At 41.0% G+C, this 21,225-nt stretch overlaps 1 protein-coding gene across 1 annotated transcript in view; it reads right to left on the reverse strand.

The window, feature by feature from the left end:
- DHX35 (DEAH-box helicase 35) overlaps positions 1 to 21,225 on the reverse strand; it is a 254,621-nt gene that overhangs the window by 43,660 nt on the left and 189,736 nt on the right. Inside the window, exons 20-21 of the mRNA XM_053714905.1 lie at positions 9,848 to 9,919; positions 9,432 to 9,543 (exon numbers count right to left, since the gene is read on the reverse strand). Of these exons, the coding sequence (XP_053570880.1) occupies positions 9,432 to 9,543; positions 9,848 to 9,919 (184 nt within the window). The remainder of the gene's footprint in view (positions 1 to 9,431; positions 9,544 to 9,847; positions 9,920 to 21,225) is intronic.

Below are 21,225 nucleotides of genomic sequence, written 5' to 3' on the forward strand. Positions count from 1 at the left end.
CACTGTTTCCGCCTTAGGATATCTGGACCTGAATAGGTACCTGGGAAGTTTCCTTGTTTAGATGAGATGCCATCAGAACTATTACTGGAAAAACACATCTGGGTAAAGAGACCATTCTCCCGGATGTAAAGCTTGATTGACAGAGATAATCCGCTTCCCAATTGTCTAAACCTGGGAAATGGACCGCAGAAATTAGACAGGAGCTGGATTTAGCCCAAGCAAGTATCCAAGATACTTCTTTCACAGCCTAAGGACTGAGAGTCCCACCCTGATGATTGACATACGCCACAGTTGTGACATTGTCTGTCTGAAAAACAATAACGTCTCTCTCTTCAAAAAGAAGCCAAAACTGACGAACTCTGAGAATGCACGGAGTTCCAAAATATTGAATGGTAATCTCGCCTCCTGAGATTTCCAAACCCCTTGTGCTGACAGAGATCCCCAGACAGCCTCCCAACCTAAAAGAATCGCATCTGTAGTGATCAAGGTCCAGGTTGGATGAATCGAAGAGACCCGTAGAACTATATGATGGTGATCTAACCACCAAGTCAAAGATAGTTGAACATTGGAATTCAAAGATATTAAAAATGATATCCTAGAATCCCTGCACCATTAATTCAGCATAAAAAAACTGGAAAGGTTTCATATGAAAATGAGCAAAGGGAATTGAAACCAATGCTGCAGCCATGAGACCTAAAACTTCCATGCATATAGCTACTGAAGGAAATAATAGAGACTGAAGGTTCCGACAAACTGAACCCAATATAATTGTTTCCTGTCTGTTAGAGACAAAGACATTGACACAATCTATTTGGAAACCTAAAAAAGGTGACCTTTGTCTGAGCAACCAAGGATCTTTTGATAAAAAGATCCTCCAACCATGTCTTAGAAGAAACAACAAAAGTTGAATCGTATGAGATTCTGCAGAACGAAAAGACTGAGCCAGTACCACGAGATCGTCCAAATAAGAAAACACTGAGAAGCTTGAAAAGATTCTCAGAGCTGTTGCTAGACCAGAAGGAAAAGCAACAAATTGGTAATGCTTGTCAAAAAAAGAGAATCTCAGAAAATGAAAATAATCTGAATGAAAACAGAAGAAGATATGCATCTTATTGTATCTATTGTAAACAAGTAATGCCCTTACTGACCAAAAAGGCAGAATAGACCATATAAACACCATTCTGAAAGAAGGAACTCTTATATGACAAATCAAAAAGATTTTCTATCTTTGGGACAATAATTAGTTTTGAACAAAACCCCAAACCCTGTTCCTGAAATGGAACTGGTATGAATACCCCAGATAACTCCAGGTTTGAGCAGTGCCTTGAGACCCCAATGGGTAACCAGCCGCGCCTCACAAGTACCCAACACATACAGGTCTGAAACATACTTCAGAAAAGTGTGAGCCTTTACTGGAATAGCTGGAATATGCTAGAGAGAAAAAACTTCACAGGCGGTTTTACTCTGAATCCTATTCAGTACCCCAATCTAAGAAGTTTGGACCGAATTGAACCAAACAAATTTAAAAAAGTCAAAACCTGCCCCTTACCAGCTAAGCTGGAATAAAAAAAACGCACCTACATGCAAATTTAGGGGGCTGACTTTGATCTTTTAAATAGTTTAAATTCATTCCATGTTGAAGAAAGCTTCCAATTATAAACATGTTACTTGGGGAAGAATTAGGATTCCGTTCCTTATTAAGAACAAACTAATATAAGCTTAAGATTTACTCTTAGAACTCAATCTTGAAGCAACAAAAAACTCCCTTCCCCAGAGTAACAGTTGGAAAAAATTGAATCCAATTGTGAACAAAATAATTGATTACCTTGGAAAAAAAGAAATATGAATTTTTAGAAATCAAATTAGCATTCCAAGATTAAGTCACAAAGTTCTTCTAGCTAAAAATAGCTAAAGACATAGATTAAACCTCAATTGTGAAAATATCAAAAAAATGACGACACAAATGAAATTATTAGCATGTTGATTAACTTAACAATGCTAAAACCAATCATAATCCGATACTTGTTGCACTAAAGTATCCAAACAGAAAGTTGAAGCATTTGCAACATCAGCAAAATAAATTGCAGGCCTAAGAAAAGGACCTGAGATAAAATAATTTTCCTTAGATAAGATACAAGTTTCCCATCTGAAGGAAAAAATAAATACTATTTTCTATAGGAATAGTAGTATGTTTAGCAAGAGTAGAGATAGCCCCATTAACTAAGGATACAATTTAAAAACCTTAAAAAAGAAGTCCCAGGCCTATTCCATTCCCTAGTATCATGGAAAAAAACCTCTGAAGAAACCACAGGAGGTTAATGATCAGAATTTAAATGTTAGCCAGTCTTAAATCAAAAGAACTGGACTCCTCAATATCCAATATAATCAACACCTTTTCAACAACGAATGTACTCTAAAATAAAAAAGTAGATTTGTTAGTGTCAAATATCTGATGAAGTATATTCTAAATGAGAAAAAACATCATCAGAGAAGGATAATTCAGTATGTTGTCGGTCATTTAAAAATTCATCAACTAAATGAGAAGTTTAAAAAAGACCTATAAATTTTATTAGAAGGCGAGATGTCAGACAAAGCCTTTAGGATAGAATCAGAAAAACATTCTCATAGATTCCTAGGTATATCTTGTACATTAGATGTAAAAAGAATAGCAATAGATAATGCATAAATACTAATGGACTCTGCATGTGAAAGTTTATCATGATAACATATTACAAACCATAGCTAAAGATAAAATTCATAACATTAAAATAAATGAACTTAGCTTTGGTAGGACTGATATCAGTCATCAGGAATCCAACAGTATTTTCTGATACAGGAACAGTTTTTGGAATATCTTGCAATATGTAATAGAAAAACAACATATAGAGCAAAATTATCAAATTCCTTAAATGACAGTTTCAGGAATGGGAAAAAATGCAAACAGAACAAGCCTCTAGAAACCAGAAGCAACTAAAAAGTGAGACTTAAATAATGTAAAAACTGGCGGCAAGTATGACGCCCACATATTTTTTGGCGCCAAAAACGTCTGAAATAAACACGAGAGTCAAAAATGACGCAACTATGTGAAAACTTCCGGCGTCAACTACGACGCTGGAAATGACGTCATTGACGTTAGACAAACGTCAATCTCGCGCCAAAAAATGACGCAATAAATTCTAGCATTTTTTGCACCCGCGAGCCTAACAGCCCGCAATTTAAAGGAAAAAAGTAAATTGAAAATTTAGGTAAGAAAAATATTTCATTCATATGCATTTTCCCAAAAAATGAAACTGACAGTCTGAAAGAAAGAAAATAAACTGATTGACCTGAATCATGGCAAATATAAGTATAAAACATATATTTAGAACTTTACATATAAAGTGCCAAACCATAGCTGAGAGTGTCATAAATAAAATAAGACTTACTTACCCAAAGACACTCATCTACATAAAGTAGATAGCCAAACCAGTACTGAAACGAGAATCAGTAGAGGTAATGGTATATAAGAGTATATCGTCGATCTGAAAAGGGAAGTAGGAGAAGAAATCTCTACGACCGGTAACAGAGAACCTATGAAATAGATCCCCTAGAGGAAGACCATGGTATTCAAATAGGCAATACTCTCTACACATCCCTCTGACATTCACTGCACTCTGAGAGGAAAACCGGGCTTCAGCCTGCTGCAAAGCGCATATCAACGTAGAAATCTAGCAAAAACTTACTTCACCACCTCAATGGGAGGCAAAGTTTGTAAAAACTGAATTGTGGGTGTGGTGAGGGGTGTATTTATAGGCATTTTGAGGTTTGGGAAACTTTGCCCCTCCTGGTAGGAATGTATATCCCATACGTCACTAGCTCATGGATTCTTGCCAATTACATGAAAGAAAGATATACGAATTTGAACCTTCAGGGCACTGCTAGTGCATCTATTAGATCCGCTTGGGGATCGCTCGACACGTACCTGGGTAGCTTGGTATTGAGACGGGACGCCATGAGATCTATTTCCGGCGTCCCCCACTTGCTGCATATCTCTGCAAACACCTCGGGATGGAGAGACCATTCCCCTGGATGGAAGGATTGCCTGCTGAGAAAATCCGCCTCCCAGTTGTCCACACCCGGAATGTGGATCGCTGACAGCGAACAGCTGTGGGCCTCCGCCCACTCCAGAATCTGAGATACTTCCTTCATCTCCAAGGAACTTCTCATTTCCCCCCTGACGGTTGATGTAAGCCAGGTTATATTGTCTGATTGGAATCTGATAACCTGGGACTAAGCCAGAAGTGGCCAAGCCTTTAAGGCCTTCAAGATTGCCCATAGTTCCAAAATATTGATCGGGAGGAAGGATTCCGCCTGAGTCCACAACCCCTGTGCCTTCCTGGCACCCCAAACAGCTCCCCATCCGGATAGGCTTGCGTCCGTAGTCACAATCTCCCAGGATGGTCTTAAGAAGCATGTCCCTAAGGACACAGATGATCTGGACAGAGCCACCAAGAGAGTGATTCTCTCAACTGGCTGTCTAATACAATCTGTGGAGACAGATCTGAATGATTGCCGTTCCACTGCCTCAGCATGCACAGTTGTAAAGGTCTGAGACAGAACCTGGAAAAAGGAATGATGTCTATGCAGGACACCATGAGACCAATCACCTCCATACACTGAGCCACAGAGGGACTCAAGGAGGTCCGGAGGGCAAGACATGCCGAAGTTAGCTTGCAACATCTCTGGTCTGTTAGAAATATCCTCATGGATATGGAGTCTATAATATAGTAGCCTGGAATTATACCCTGGTACTTAGGATAAGAGAACTCTATTCCAAGTTTATCTTCCATCCATGTGATCGAAGAAGACTGAGAAGGGACTCTGAGAATTCTTCCGGAAGACAAAAGGATGGTGCTTGCACCAGAATATCGTCCAATTATGGGGCTACTGCAATACCATGAGTTCTGGCAACGGCTAGAAGAGCCCCCAGAACCTTCTTAAAGATTCTTGGAGCAGTATCTAGGCCAAACAGAAGGGCAATGAACTGGAAGTGCTGGTCCAGGAATGCAAGCCTCAGGAACTGAAAGTGTTCCCTGTGGATTGGAACATTACGGTAAGCGTCCTTCAGATCTATAGTGGTAATAAACTGGACTTCCTGAATTAAAGGAAGGATGGACCTTATCTCCATCTTGAAGGAAGGGGCACTGAGAAATTTGTTTAAGCACTTTAGGTCCAGAATTGGGCGGAAAGTTCCCTCCTTCTTTGGGACCACGAAAAGGTTTGAATAAAACCCCAAACCTCTTTCTTCGATAGGCACCGGGACAATGACTCCTAAGGAGGATAGATCCCGAACGTACCCTAAAAAGGCATCCCTCTTTTCTGGTCTGGTAGACAGATTTAAGAGAAGGAATCTGCCCCTTGGCGGATGAGATTTAAAGCCTATCTTGTATCCTTGAGATACCACCTCCAGGACCCATGAATCCTGTACGTCCTTGAACCAGGCATCTGAAAAAAGAGACAGTCTGCTCCCTACATGATCCGATCCCGGATCAGGGGCCGCCCCTTCATGCTGATTTGTTTTTTGGTGGACTTCTTCATATTGGATTTATTCCAGGACTGTGCCGGCTTCCAAGTACTCTTAGGTTGCTCAGGCTTGGAGAAGGATTGTTGTCGTTGAGATTTGTCAGGATGAAAGGAAAGAAAATTAGAAGATTGTCGTCCCTTAGACTTGTTCTTCTTTTCTTGCGGTAGGAAGGCACCCTTGCCTCCGGTAACCGTAGAAATAATGGAGTCAAGGCCTGGACCAAATAAAATCTTTCCCTTGAAGGGAAGAGAAAGGAGTCTGGACTTAGAAGTCATATCCACAGACCAGGACTTTAGCCAGAGCGCCCGGCGGGTTAGGACCGCAAAGCCAGAGGCCTTTGCATTTAGGCAAATAATTTGCACGTTTGCATCACAGATAAAAGAATTAACAATTCTCAGAGCTTTAATTCTGACTTGGAAAACTCCACCTCAATGAGTTCCAACAAAGAGTCGCACCAGTAGGAAGCCGCTCCGGCAACTGCAGCCACCGGTTAAACCAAAATTCCTGTATGTTGAAACATTTTTCTCAAAAAGGTTTCCATTTTCTTATCCATCAGCTCTCTGAAAGAAGAACTATCCTCAAGAAGTATATTAGTAAGTTTAGCAAGCGTAGAGATAGCCCCATCCACCTTAGGAATGGAGCCCCACAAATCCAGTTGAGAGTCCGGGACAGAGAACAACTTTTTAAAAGTAGACGAGAGGGAAAAGGAAGAACCAATTCTTTCCCATTCTTAATAATGTTCGCCTTCTTAAAGGGCACAGGAAAAGTCAAAAGAACTTTCCTGTCTTCGTAAATTTTGTCTAATTTAGGTTTAATTGGTTCTTCAGGCAGTGCGGCCTCTGGAACCTCTAACAGACATAACCTCCATTAATAAAAAAAAAACTTGCTCAATTTTAAATCTAAAGGACGGTTCCTCCACAGCAGGAGGCTTAGACGCTAAGGACTCCAACCCAGAAAGTTCACCCTCTGAAGCTACAAAGGTTAACTCATCATCGGATAACTGTGACATAATAGCTAAATCCGATAAATATTTAGATGACTCCGGGTCATCAGAGCTATGTTTAACCTTTCTCTTGCGTTTGTTAAAGCGAGGTAATGCACTGAAGGCCGCAGACACCGCCATTTGTAACTGCACGGCAAAGTCCGCAGGAAGAAGGCCCCCTCCGGATGGGGAATTGCATGTGGAGTGGATAATGTAGCAAGGGTAGTAATCTCACGGGACGCCGAGTCCTGACAGGTAGACGGCTCAGAGGGACTAAGAGCTTTAGCAGGCTCGTCTCCTTTCTTAGACTTTATAACAGTGTTAAGGCATGTGGAACATAATTAAGTGGGCGGGAAAACCACAGCCTCCTCACAATTTAAACAGGTATGATTTAATACAGAAGGAGTACCTTCTAACAAGTGAGAGTCTTCCATATCTCAGGTTATACCCACAGGACAACAAAAAATAAAAACGTTTTTTATTATAGAAAACTGCATCTTTATACTCCCAATGGCTGGGGCACTCACCACCTCCTAGACCCAGACAGTTAACAGAGAAAATGCTTTTCTCAGGTTCAAGTCTCAGCCGGAATGGAGTGCAAGACAATACTTCCCCTGTTATTACAAGTACAGCAAGTAATAGGAGCTGTGCAACACTTTTAAAAACGAAAGTGAACCTTAAAAGTGAAACCTGTTTGTTCCAGCTAAAAACACCATGAGTCTATCAGCCCAGAAAAAAAAATCATACAAAGCAGCATGTAAATAATTAATACACTGATTAATTAACCCCAACTGTTCAATAAACCCCCTTCAGAGTATATTAACCCTGGATCCTATCAAGGTATAAAGGAGCCACACTGTGACCCTGTTATAGCGTTTTATGTGTAAAAATTGAAACGATCTTACCTCCAGAATCCATGCTGTGGAACAGAACACAGCCTCTCAAGTGTGACAGTCCTATAGCAGCATTCCTGACATGGACTTGAGTGAGAGAAAGCAGGCAGTAAAACTCGTCAACACAGATTGCTTAGGAGCTGTTAGCAGTAGTCTGGATGGTTTCGCAGAAAAACTTTCCCTGCATCTCCAGACTCTAACTTTTATCAATACTCTCACTGAGAGGTTGACAAGACTACTTAAAACTCCAGTCCTATTCAGGACTCTCCGAATCTTCTGACACTTAATAATGACTGGGGTAATGAGGAAGTGGGAGGGATATTTAAGCCTTTGGCTGGGGTATCATTGCCTCCTCCTGGTGGCCAGGTGTTGTATTTCCCAACAGTAAGGAATGAGGCCGTGGACTCTCCCTATCTTAGGAAGGAAATGTTTCACTATAGCTTAACATATGGAAAGAGGGGGTGAAGTAGTGGGTGTGATTAGAAGTGGCCAGTAACATTTTGTCCTGGCTAGTAGCTTAGGACTTGAAATTTGGAGCCCTGTGTGTGTGTGTGTGTATATATATATATATATATATATATATATATTTATTTATTTTTTATATTTTTTTTTATATTTATTCTTATTAGTGTTGATTGATTTTTTTAGTTTTGTACCCATTTCTTATTACTTTTTATATTGGCAACATCTGCAATACATATTTATGTGTAATTAGATGTAATACCACTAAAATATTTGGTAAATTGACAAATGTATGTTTTTTGCAGATGGGTAAACAAAGTGACTTATTAAAGAAAGTCGGTCAAGTAATCATCCTGTTGAAAGCAAGAAAACATGTTGCAGTACAAGACTGCTGAAATTATAGGTTTATCACGTAGTTCTGTAAAGAATAAAAAAAATGGATCAAATTACACGTACATATGTATTGCAGATGTTGCTAATATAACATTGAATAAGAAATGGTTACAAAACTAAAAAAGAAATCAACACTATTAAGAATGGGTGTAATAATTTGGCAAGGTACTCTATAAAGGCATACCTCAGAGATATTGTGGTTTTGGCTCCAGACCAATGCAATAAAGTGAATATCACAATAAAGTGAGCCACACAAATTTGTTTGTTTTCCAATGCATACATAAAAGTTATGTTTACACTATACTGTAGTCTATTAAAAGGGACACTAAACACAATTTTTTTCTTTCATGATTCAGATACAGCATGCAATTTTAAGCAATTTTCTAATTTACTCCTAGTATCAATTTTTCTTCATTCTCTTGGTATCTTTATTTAAAAAAAGCAGGAATGTAAGCATAGGAGCTGGCCCTTTTTGGTTAAGCACCCTGGATAGCGCTTGCTGATTGGTGACTACATTTAGCCACCAATCAGCAAGCGCCACCCAGGTGCTGAACCAAAGATGGGCTGGCGCATAAGCTTACATTCCTGCATTTTCAAATAAAGATACAACGAGAACCAAGAAAAATTGATAATAATAGTAAATTAAAATGTTGCTTAAAATTGCATGCTCTATCTGAATCATGAAAGAAAAAAATTGGGTTCAGTGTGCAATAGCATTATGTATAAAAAAAACAATGTACATACCTTAGTTAAAAAATACTTTATTGCTAAAAAAATGCTAATCATCATCTGGCGCTGATAAACTTGCCTGACGCAGGTTTGCTGCAAATCATCAATTTGTAAAAAAACAAACAATAAAACGAGGTAGGTGTGTGTGTGTGTATATATATATATATATATATATATATATATATATATATATATATATATATATATATATATATATATATATATATATATATATAGAGAGAGAGAGAGAGAGAGAGAGAGAGAGAGAGAGAGAGAGAGAGAGAGAGAGAGAGAGAGAATAAATTTAACTAGAAACAATCTGTGTGTGTTGGTTGCATAATATGTACAAGTACATGTAGGTAGGTAGGTAGGTGTGTGTGTTGCCCCAGTTAAATAATTAGTTACATACCGTCCCCTGCTGGTAGAAGTGCGGTGCAAGCTCCAGAAGCCAGGCCGACTCAACGGATGTCACGTCTCGCATGTAATATTTACTTGTCTGGATAACCTCGCTAAACAGCACCCTATAAAAACAATACAGTGTCAAAATAATCAGCAGATAGTGTGACGTATTACAGGAACAGGCAGCTTATACCTCCTGAGTTATCTCCCCTTCAAGTATCATACAAAATAATCACAACACATAGGTAGAAATATTACTTGTCACAAACACAAACAAGACACAGTGGTGCAGAGCATAACAATTGTAGCATGTAACAGTCAGAACTCAGGTCAGACATACAAAATTACAAATGAAAAATCAGTGTTCCTGCGTGTCACCATTACAAAGTACAGACACATGGATACAAGGCATGAACTCTCTCTCACCAGTTTGGAGGTTTTTCTGCATATAGCACAGATGTTGGGTGAATGTGCAATTCATGTCCATCCCGTACTGTCCTTAGGGAAGAAATTAAACAGATATTTAGTTACCAAAAGAGTCAACATCACAACTTCAGATAGACAAGGACATAAAAAACTGTTAATCCTGTGTCATTCTTATTTTCCTTCCAGCCTGAAGAAACAGATCAAATATATAATCAACAAATTGATTTGGGGTAAAAGCTTTCATAAATACACTGCTCAAAAAAATAAAGGGAACACTTAAACAACACAATGTATCTCCAAGTCAATCACACTTCTGTGAAATCAAACTGTCCACTTAGGAAGCAACACTGAGTGACAATCAATTTCACATGCTGTTGTGCAAATGGGATAGACAACAGGTGGAAATTATAGGCAATTAGCAAGACACCCCCAATAAAGGAGTGGTTCTGCAGGTGGTGACCACAGACCACTTCTCAGTTCCTATGCTTTCTGGCTGATGTTATGGTCACTTTTGAATGCTGGTGGTGCTTGCACTCTAGTGGTAGCATGAGACGGAGTCTACAACCCACACAAGTGGCTCAGGTAGTGCAGCTCATCCAGGATGGCACATCAGTGCGAGCTGTGGCAAGAAGGATTGCTGTGTCTGTCAGCGTAGTGTCCAGAGCATGGAGGCGCTACCAGGAGACAGGCCAGTACATCAGGAGACGTGGAGGAGGCCGTAGGAGGGCAACAACCCAGCAGCAGGACCGCTACCTCCGCCTTTGTGCAAGGAGGAACAGGAGGAGCACTGCCAGAGCCCTGCAAAATGACCTCCAGCAGGCCACAAATGTGCATGTGTCTGCTCAAACGGTCAGAAACAGACTCCATGAGGGTGGTATGAGGACCCAACGTCAACAGGTGGGGGTTGTGCTTACAGTCCAACACCGTGCAGGACGTTTGACATTTGCCAGAGAACACCAAGATTGGCAAATTCGCCACTGGCGCCCTGTTCTCTTCACAGATGAAAGCAGGGGCACACTGAGCACATTTGACAGACGTGACAGTCTGGAGACGCCGTGGAGAATGTTCTGCTGCCTGCAACATCCTCCAGCATGGCCAGTTTGGCAGTGGGTCAGTAATGGTGTGGGGTGGCATTTCTTTGAGGGGCCGAACAGCCCTCCATGTGCTCGCCAGAGGTAGCCTGACTGCCATTAGGTATCAAGATGAGATCCTCAGACCCCTTGTGAGACCATATGCTGGTGCGGTTGGCCCTGGGTTCCTCCTAATGCAAGACAATGCTAGACCTCATGTGGCTGGAGTGTGTCAGCAGTTCCTGCAAGACGAAGGCATTGATGCTATGGACTGGCCCTCCCGTTCCCCAGACCTGAATCCAATTGAGCACATCTGGGACATCATGTCTCGCTCCATCCACCAACTTCACTTTGCACCACAGACTGTCCAGGAGTTGGTGGATGCTTTAGTCCAGGTCTGGGAGGAGATCCCTCAGGAGACCATCCGCCACCTCATCAGGAGCATGCACAGGCGTTGTAGGGAGGTCATACAGGCACGTGGAGGCCACACACACTACTGAGCCTCATTTTGACTTGTTTTAAGGACATTACATCAAAGTTGGATCTGCCTGTAGTGTGTTTTTCCACTTTAATTTTGAGTGTGACTCCAAATCCAGACCTCCATGGGTTGAAAATTTTGATTTCCATTTTTTAATTTTTGTGTGATTTTGTTGTCAGCACATTCAACTATGTAAAGAACAAAGTATTTAATTAGAATATGTTATTCATTCAGATCTAGGATGTGTTATTTTAGTGTTCCCTTTATTTTTTTGAGCAGTGTATAAGCAAAATGTTTATTTAGATATTACAAATATTATCTACATAAAGTAAACTTTTGTCATTCCTAAAGCCTTAGTGTACCAAAGATGGACCATAAGAGACATGGAAGGGGAAAAAAAAAAAAGAACCAAACAAGGGGGTAGCGGACTTTGATTCCAAATGCTGCTTGTGCGTAAGACAAAACAAAACATTATGCTAAAAACACTATGTGGATGTATGCAGATACAACAAAGTAGCCGCCTTACTAAGTTGTTCAACTAAAGTTTTAATTATAATTGGACCATCATAAATCTCTGGTGGAACGAGACCTTAAAGGGACAGTCAACCTAAAAAATATTATTACTTATTCACAATGTATTTAATGTTTTTAACAGCAAACTGTAGCCCAAATTTGATCGAAATATATTTAACAAGTAAAACAACTTACAAGTTCTTTTCCGGCCGTTTTGAAATAGCCGCCTCACCCCTCCTTCCCTGACGTCACTAACCACTTCCACTGACTTCAGCTAGTCGATCCTGTGCATTCACAAACACATAGAAGCTGGTGAAAGCTCCCAAAAGAAAAAGTGTTGGGACCAAGTCATTTGATTTCCTGAAAGCAGCCAGCCGGTGTCAACACCCAGCCTTGTGATGCCCAAATACGTTGTATGTTGTTACAGAGCTGAGCCGCTTCCTGCATAAAACTGCTGGCGCACACAGCTAGGATGTGTCCCATGAGCGGAGCCGGCCGTGCAATCATCACATTCCAGCTCATTCTGTTCTGTACGAGGAAAGGCCGTGTGATTAAATAATGACTGCTAATAAATAATAATACAACACACAACAAGGCTTTGTTTAGACATGCGCTGGCTTTTTACTGTTAGATGTGTTAGACTATAACGATAACTCTGTTAATTACCTTAGGGCCTGAAGTGGATATGAATCTACACGGCTGTGCAAATATATATTGTATTATACACTGCAAATAATCCACTGAAATAGCATGCACTGCAGGGTAATCTACTGTACCAATTAAATATAGCAGGCACTGCGTTATGGCTCGAGATTTCCGGAGCTATCAAGGAGCGGCAGCCACAGACGAGGGAGTCTTTTACATCGTTTCACAGCATTTACTTTCTTCGTACAGAACAGAATGAGCTGGAATGTGATGATTGCACGGCCGGCTCCACTCATGGGACACATCCTAGCTGTGTGCGCCAGCAGTTTTATGCAGGGAGCGGCTCAGCTCTGTAACAACATACAACGTATTTGGGCATCACAAGGCTGGGTATTGGCACCGGCTGGCGGCTTTCAGGAAATCAAATGACTTGGTCCCAGCACTTTTTCTTTTGGGAGCATTCACCAGCTTCTATGTGTTTGTGAATGCACACGATCGACTAGCTGAAGCGGTCAGTGACGTCAGGGAAGGAGGGGTGAGGCGGCTATTTCAAAACGGCCGGAAAAAGAACTTGTAAGTTGTTTTACTTGTTAAATATATTTCGATCAAATTTGGGCTACAGTTTGCTGTTAAAAACATTTAATACATTATGTGAATAAGAAATAATATTTTTTAGCTTGACTGTCCCTTTAACCACAGAAAGCTAGAACAAGACAAGAATGTAATAACTACATTAAGTCTATGAAGGGAACTTCACTTATACTTAGAATTAGAATGCTTAAACAAAATGCTAGACGGAATATAAATATACTGGAAAAAATATATATTCTGTATTGTTATGCTTAACCCCTAAAGGGACAGTCTACTTGATAATGTTTATTCTTTAAAAATATAGATAATCCCTTTATTATCCATTCCCCAGTTTTGCATAACCAACACTGTTATATTAATATACTTTTTATCTCTGTGATTACCTAATTCTAGGCCTCTAAAGACTGACCCTTTATCTCAGTTCTTTTGATGGACTTGCATTTTAGCCAATCAGTGCTGACTTTGTTCTTTCAACAAAGAATATTAAGAGACTGAAGCAAATTTGATGATAAAAAGTAAGTTGTTAAAAATTGCCTGCCCTATCTGAATCATGATAGTTTAATTTTGACTAGACTGTACCTTAAACTGTAAAGCCATTTTACACCCCAGTGCAAGAGCTGTTAGTCTTCTGAAACTTTTTCTGTGATACATCCACACTAAATATACCTCCTTTTTCACCAGACCAAGCATTTTTAGAAAAGAAAAGAAAATACCACCATATAAAATGAGCATAACTATTAATTTTTGTGTCATTTTCTATGGCGTGCATGGTAAATAGTGGCACGGGAGTCCTAAATATTTCAAACACAGGGTCACAAATTTAGCACCAGTTCACTCTCCACCATAACACACTGTATGGGTGTTTAATTGGGGCTAGTGGTTAATTTGAAAGAGGAGAGTCTGCCATTTCCAGTGATCTGGAGGCTAAGATATGTATTTTCAAACCCCCCTCCCCCCATCTGCAACTAAAATATCAGGAAAATCTATGCAGCTGTTGTGATGTGATGGTGAATTCAACAGCAGCCAGTAATGGGAAAGAAGACTGCATTCTCCTATACCAGCTACAATGCAGAAGCCCCTAGGATGTAAATCATAATGGGGGGCCTTAGGAAGACTATATACGGTTGTCCTCTGCACTCTGAGCTTAGTGTGGAAGATAACGTGTCATACTTCACGCTCAACAGGTTAATATTTGTTTCCAATAAAGATAAAGTAAATCCCTCAGCTGCCAATAGGACTTAAATGTGCCGTTGTACAGAGAAATTATCCAAAAAGCATATAATATGTCCACATAAAATCAATTCTTTATTGGATCATCTTAAAAAGCAAATCATGTGACGTTTCGGGTGCATCCACCCATATTCATGCAATACATATTACTGCTACTATGGCTTTTTTATACAGTAAGTTACTGGCTTCTTTTCCAAACACACCAGTGTACATAGTCTTATACATTGATATATATCGCCACCATGTGGTCAAACTTCTACATTACATTATTTTAAAACTTTTTATTCTGGTAAATGGCGTTTGTAACTCAGCACAGTACATACAGTGATAAGATAACTATGATATTGAAAAAACATTGGCATATTTTACAAGATTGTAACCCACATATTAAAGGGACAGTCAACACAAAAAATGTTATTGTTTAAAAAGACAGATAATGCCTTTACTACCCATTCCCCAGCATTGCACAACCAACATGGTTATATCAATATACTTTATAACATTTAAACCTCTAAATTTCTGTCTGTTTCTAAGTCCCTAAAGACAGCCCCATGATCACATTTTGTATTTGCTTTTCACATCAGGGGAAGCAAGTTCATGTGAGCCATATAAATAACATTGTACTGACGCCTGTGGATTCTAACAACATAGAAATGCAAGTCAATAGATAAAGTCATGTGATCAGGGGGCCGTCAGAAGATGCTTAAAACAAGGTAATCACAGCGGTAAAAAGTGTATTAATATAACCATGTTATCTGTGCAAAGCTGGTGATGGGTAATAAAGGGATTATCTATCTTTTAAAACAATAACAAAATTTGAGTTGACTGTCCCTTTAAAGCTTTTTAACAAAGTCCATTCATGGCGTATCGAAGAGTTAGAAATCTAAAAGACCAATTAGTTAAATCTGACATTGGCCCAGAGAAGGTTCCAAAACAAAATTATTTAACAGCTAAAAAGACAGGTGGTTTCCCCTGCATGGGTTGTGCGAGCCGTCTTTCCATTATTAGGGGTGCCAGTTTCACACACCCCAGCAGAAGCAACATATTTAAACTCAAAGAATGTTTCACATGTGAGACCACATATGTGGTTTATGTTGTTAAAGTGAATATAAATTTGAAGCTAAAGTGCCCGGTTTTTAAAAATTTAATTCATAAAAATTTATATTTCACTTGTTTTGTGAAAATACTTAGCTTTTAATCTTGACAGCCGCTCCAGCTTCCTCGACCCGTTGCAAAGCCTCTGGGTCTAAAATGACGAATCCGGCTTCCTCCAATCACGGCTTTGAATCAGACACTGATTCCCCTGGGGGGGATGCCATGATTGGAGGATGACCAATCCATCATTTCTGACGTCAGAAATGACTTTGCGACGACCGGGGGAAGCTGGAGCGGCTGTCAAGTTTAAAAGGTAAGTATTTTTTCACGAGTGAAATTTAAGTTTTGATGAATTAAAGTGCCACTGGTTTTAATAGAATTTTTTTAAAAATGGGCACTTTAGCATCAAAATCTACATTCACTTTAAGTGCCCATGTTCCTTGGCATATGTACAGTTGTGCTCATAAGTTTACATACCCTGGCAGAATTTATGATTTCTTGGCCATTTTTCAGAGAATATGAATGACACAAAAACCTTTTCTTTCACTCATGGTTAGTGTTTGGCTAAAGCCATTTATTATCAATCAACTGTGTTTACTCTTTTTAAATCACAATGACAACAGAAACTACCCAAATGACCCTGAACAAAAGTTTACATACCCTGGTGATTTTGGCCTGATAACATGAATGCAGTATTTTATCAAACAGAACCCCTCATTTTCCACTTCTTGATTAGAGTTTGAACACTGCTGATTTGCATTCTCAATTCCTTGGATATCTTTTTATATCCCTTTCCTGTTTTATACAGTTCAACTACCTATTCCCACAGATCCTTTGACAATTCTTTTTCTTTCCCCATGACTCAGAATCCAGAAATGTCAGTGCAGCACTGGATGAAAGATGCAAGGGTCTGTCAGGAGTCCAGAAATTGATTGACCTTTTATACACACACACTAATTACAAGCAAACAGATCACAGGTGAGGATGGCTACCTTGCATGTTATCAGGCCAAAATCACCAGGGTATGTAAACTTTTGATCAGGGTCATTTGGGTAGTTTCTATTGTCATTATGATAAACACAGTTGATTGATAATAAATGGCTTCAGCCAAACACTAACCATCTAAAGAAAAAAGAAGAACAGAGGCGCCACCATGGCCTAGTACCACCGACACAGTATGATAAAGTTGCAAGATGTCAAATAATACTCAAAAAGGTGAAGCACCCAATGGTGCTAATGAGGCAGACTGGAACTTCGCAGTGGTCCAGCTCACTGTATAGAACCAGCAATGGTGTCCGGTCAAAAATCCCTTGGGGAAGCCTTCTTAACACCTGCTTTTTCCTGATACGGACCGTCAATGCCTTTCCCTTTAGGAGAGTTTCAACACAGAGTTCTAGGGTCGAGAAGTGCAAAAATGTCTGCCCTAATGAATTACAGCTTGGCACTTTCCATTACAATGTCTCTTTTACCCCTTAACCCAAAATGACATGTGTCATGTGGTACAAAGCTCATAGTATACATACGTATGTATTAATTTTGGGTTTAGGGGTAAAAGAGACATTGTAATGGAAAGTGCCAAGCTGTAATTCATTAGGGCAGACATTTTTGCACTTCTCGACCCTAGAACTCTGTGTTGAAAGTCTCCTAAAGGGAAAGGCATTGACGGTCCGTATCAGGAAAAACATAATTTATGCTTACCTGATAAATTTATTTCTCTTGTAGTGTGTTCAGTCCACGGGTCATCCATTACTTATGGGATATATTCTCCTTCCCAACAGGAAGTTGCAAGAGGATCACCCAAGCAGAGCTGCTATATAGCTCCTCCCCTCACATGTCATATCCAGTCATTCGACTGAAACAAGACGAGAAAGGAGAAACTATAAGGTGCAGTGGTGACTGGAGTTATAATTTTAAAATTTAGAACCTGCCTTAAAAAGACAGGGCGGGCCGTGGACTGAACACACTACAAGAGAAATAAATTTATCAGGTAAGCATGAATTATGTTTTCTCTTGTTAAGTGTGTTCAGTCCACGGGTCATCCATTACTTATGGGATACCCATACCAAAGCTAAGTACACGGATGAAGGGAGGGACAAGGCAGGAACATTAAACAGAAGGAACCACTGCCTGTAGAACCTTTCTCCCAAAACCAGCCTCCGAAGAAGCGAAAGTGTCAAATTTGTAAAATTTGGAAAAAGTATGAAGTGAAGACCAAGTTGCAGCCTTGCAAATCTGTTCAACAGAGGCCTCATTCTTAAAGGCCCAGGTGGAAGCCACAGCTCTAGTGGAATGAGCTGTAATTCTTTCAGGAGGCTGCTGTCCAGCAGTCTCATAGGCTAAACGTATTATGCTACGAAGCCAAAAAGAGAGAGAGGTAGCCGAAGCCTTTTGACCTCTCCTCTGTCCAGAGTAAACGACAAACAGAGAAGAAGTTTGTCTAAAATCTTTAGTTGCCTGTAAGTAGAACTTCAGAGCACGGACCACGTCCAGATTATGCAAAAGACGTTCCTTCTTTGAAGAAGGATTAGGACATAATGATGGAACAACAATCTCTTGATTGATATTCCTGTTAGAAACAACCTTAGGTAAAAACCCAGGTTTAGTACACAGTACTACCTTGTCTGAATGAAAGATCAGATAAGGAGAATCACAATGTAAGGCAGATAACTCAGAGACTCTTCGAGCCGAGGAAATAGCCATCAAAAACAGAACTTTCCAAGATAAAAGCTTAATATCAATGGAATGAAGGGGTTCAAACGGAACACCCTGAAGAACTTTAAGAACCAAGTTTAAGCTCCATGAAGGAGCAATAGCTTTAAACACAGGCTTAATTCTAGCCAAAGCCTGACAAAAGGCCTGGACGTCTGGATTCTCTGCCAGACGTTTGTGTAAAAGAATAGACAGAGCTGAAATCTGTCCCTTTAGCGAACTAGTGGACAAACCTTTTTCTAAACCCTCTTGTAGAAAAGCCAATATCCAAGGAATCCTAACCTTACTCCATGAGTAACTCTTGGATTCGCACCAATATAAATATTTACACCATATCTTATGGTAAATCTTTCTGGTCACAGGTTTCCGAGCCTGTATTAATGTATCAATAACCGAATCCGAAAACCCCCGCTTAGATAGAATCAAGCGTTCAATTTCCAGGCAATCAGCCTCAGAGAAATTAGGTTTGGATGGTTGAAAGGACCCTGAATTAGAAGGTCCTGCCTCAGAGGAAGAGACCATGGTGGACAAGACGACATGTCCACTAGGTCTGCATACCAGGTCCTGCGTGGCCACGCAGGCGCTATCAGAATTACCGATGCCCTCTCCTGTTTGATCCTGGCAATCAGTCGAGGTAGCAACGGAAATGGTGGAAACACATAAGCTATGTTGAAAACCCAAGGGGCTGCTAATGCATCTACCAGCACCGCTCCCGGGTCCCTGGACCTGGATCCGTAACAAGGAAGCTTCGCGTTCTGGCGAGATGCCATGAGATCCAGATCCGGTTTGCCCCAACGACGAATCAGTTGAGCAAATACCTCCGGGGGAAGTTCCCACTCCCCCGGATGAAAAGTCTGGCAACTTAGGAAATCCGCCTCCCAGTTCTCTACGCCTGGGATGTAAATCGCTGACAGGTGGCAAGAGTGAGACTCTGCCCAGCGAATTATCTTCGAGACTTCCAACATCGCTAGGGAACTCCTGGTTCCCCCTTGATGATTGATGTAAGCCACAGTCGTGATATTGTCCAACTGAAATCTGATGAACCTCAGTCTTGCTAACTGAGGCCAAGCTAGAAGAGCATTGAATATTGCTCTTAATTCCAGAATGTTTATTGGAAGGAGTTTCTCCTCCTGAGTCCACGAACCCTGAGCCTTCAGGGAATTCCAGACTGCTCCCCAACCTAGAAGGCTGGCATCTGTTGTTACAATCGTCCAATCTGGTCTGCGAAAGGTCATTACTTTGGACAGATGAACCGGTGACAACCACCAGAGAAGAGAATCTCTGGTCTCCTGGTCCAGATTTAGCAAAGGGGACAGATCTGAGTAATCCCCGTTCCATTGACTGAGCATGCATAGTTGCAGCGGTCTGAGATGCAGGCGCGCAAATGGCACTATGTCCATTGCCGCGACCATTAAGCCGATTACCTCCATGCACTGAGCTACTGATGGGCTTGGAATGGAATGAAGGACACGGCAAGCATGGAGAATCTTTGATAACCTGGACTCCGTCAGGTAAATCTTCATCTCTACAGAATCTATAAGAGTCCCTAGAAAAGGAACCCTTGTGAGTGGTAACAGAGAACTCTTTTCCACGTTCACTTTCCACCCATGCGACCTCAGAAATGCAAGACCTATCTCTGTATGAGACTTTGCATTCTGAAAACTTGACTCTTGTATCAGAATGTCGTCTAGGTACGGAGCCACCGCTATGCCTCGTGGTCTTAGTACCGCCAGAAGTGAGCCCAGAACCTTCGTAAAAATTCTCGGGGCCGTGGCTAACCCGAAGGGAAGAGCCACAAACTGGTAATTCCTGTCTAGAAAGGCAAACCTTAGGTACCGATAATGATCTTTGTGAATCGGTATGTGAAGGTAAGCATCCTTTAAGTCCACTGTGGTCATATATTGACCCTCTTGGATCATGGGTAGGATGGTTCGAATGGTTTCCATCTTGAACGATGGTACCCTTAGGAATTTAAGATCTTTAAGTCCAAGATTGGTCTGAAGGTTCCCTCTTTTTTGGGAACCACAAATAGATTTGAGTAAAATCCTTGTCCCTGTTCCGATCGCGGAACTGAGTGGATCACTCCCATGATTAAGAGGTCTTGTACACATTCTAGAAATGCCTCTCTCTTTACTAGGTTCGTTGATAACCTCGAAAGATGGAACCTCCCTTGTGGTGGAGAGGTTTTGAAATCCAGAAGGTATCCCTGAGATATAATCTTCAACGTCCAGGGATCCTGCACATCTCTTGCCCAAGCCTGGGCGAAGAGAGAAAGTCTGCCCCCCACTAAATCCATCTCCGGATAGGGGGCCCTGTCTTCATGCTGTCTTAGGGGCGGAAGTAGGCTTTCTGGCCTGCTTGCCCTTGTTCCATGACTGGTTGCCTTTCCAACCCTGTCTGTAACGAGCAGTAGTTCCTTCCTGTTTTGGAACGGAGGAAGTTGATGCTGCTCCTGCCTTGAAGTTACGAAAGGCACGAAAATTAGACTGTTTGGCCTTCGGTTTGGCCCTGTCCTGAGGAAGGGTGTGGCCCTTACCTCCCGTAATGTCAGCAATAATTTCCTTCAAGCCGGGCCCGAATAAGGTCTGCCCTTTGAAAGGAATGTTAAGTAGCTTAGACTTGGAAGTTACATCCGCTGACCAGGATTTAAGCCAGAGCGCTCTGCGCGCCTGTATGGCGAATCCGGAATTTTTAGCCATAAGTTTGGTCAGATTTACTACGGCATCTGAAAAACGCATTAGCTTGCTTAAGGGTTCTAACTTTGCTCAAAGCCTCATCCAATGGCTCTGTGCGAATCGCCTCCTCCAGAGACTCAAACCAGAATGCCGCTGCAGCCGTGACAGGCGCAATGCATGCAAGAGGCTGCAAAATAAAACCCTGTTGAACAAACATTTTCTTAAGATAACCCTCTAATTTCTTATCCATTGGATCTGAGAAAGCACAGCTATCCTCCACCGGGATAGTGGTACGCTTGGCTAAAGTAGAAACTGCTCCCTCCACCTTAGGGACCGTCTGCCATAAGTCTCGTGTGGTGGCGTCTATAGGAA

The sequence above is a fragment of the Bombina bombina genome, chromosome 1 (genome assembly GCF_027579735.1).
Source record: "Bombina bombina isolate aBomBom1 chromosome 1, aBomBom1.pri, whole genome shotgun sequence".
NCBI lineage: Eukaryota > Metazoa > Chordata > Amphibia > Anura > Bombinatoridae > Bombina > Bombina bombina.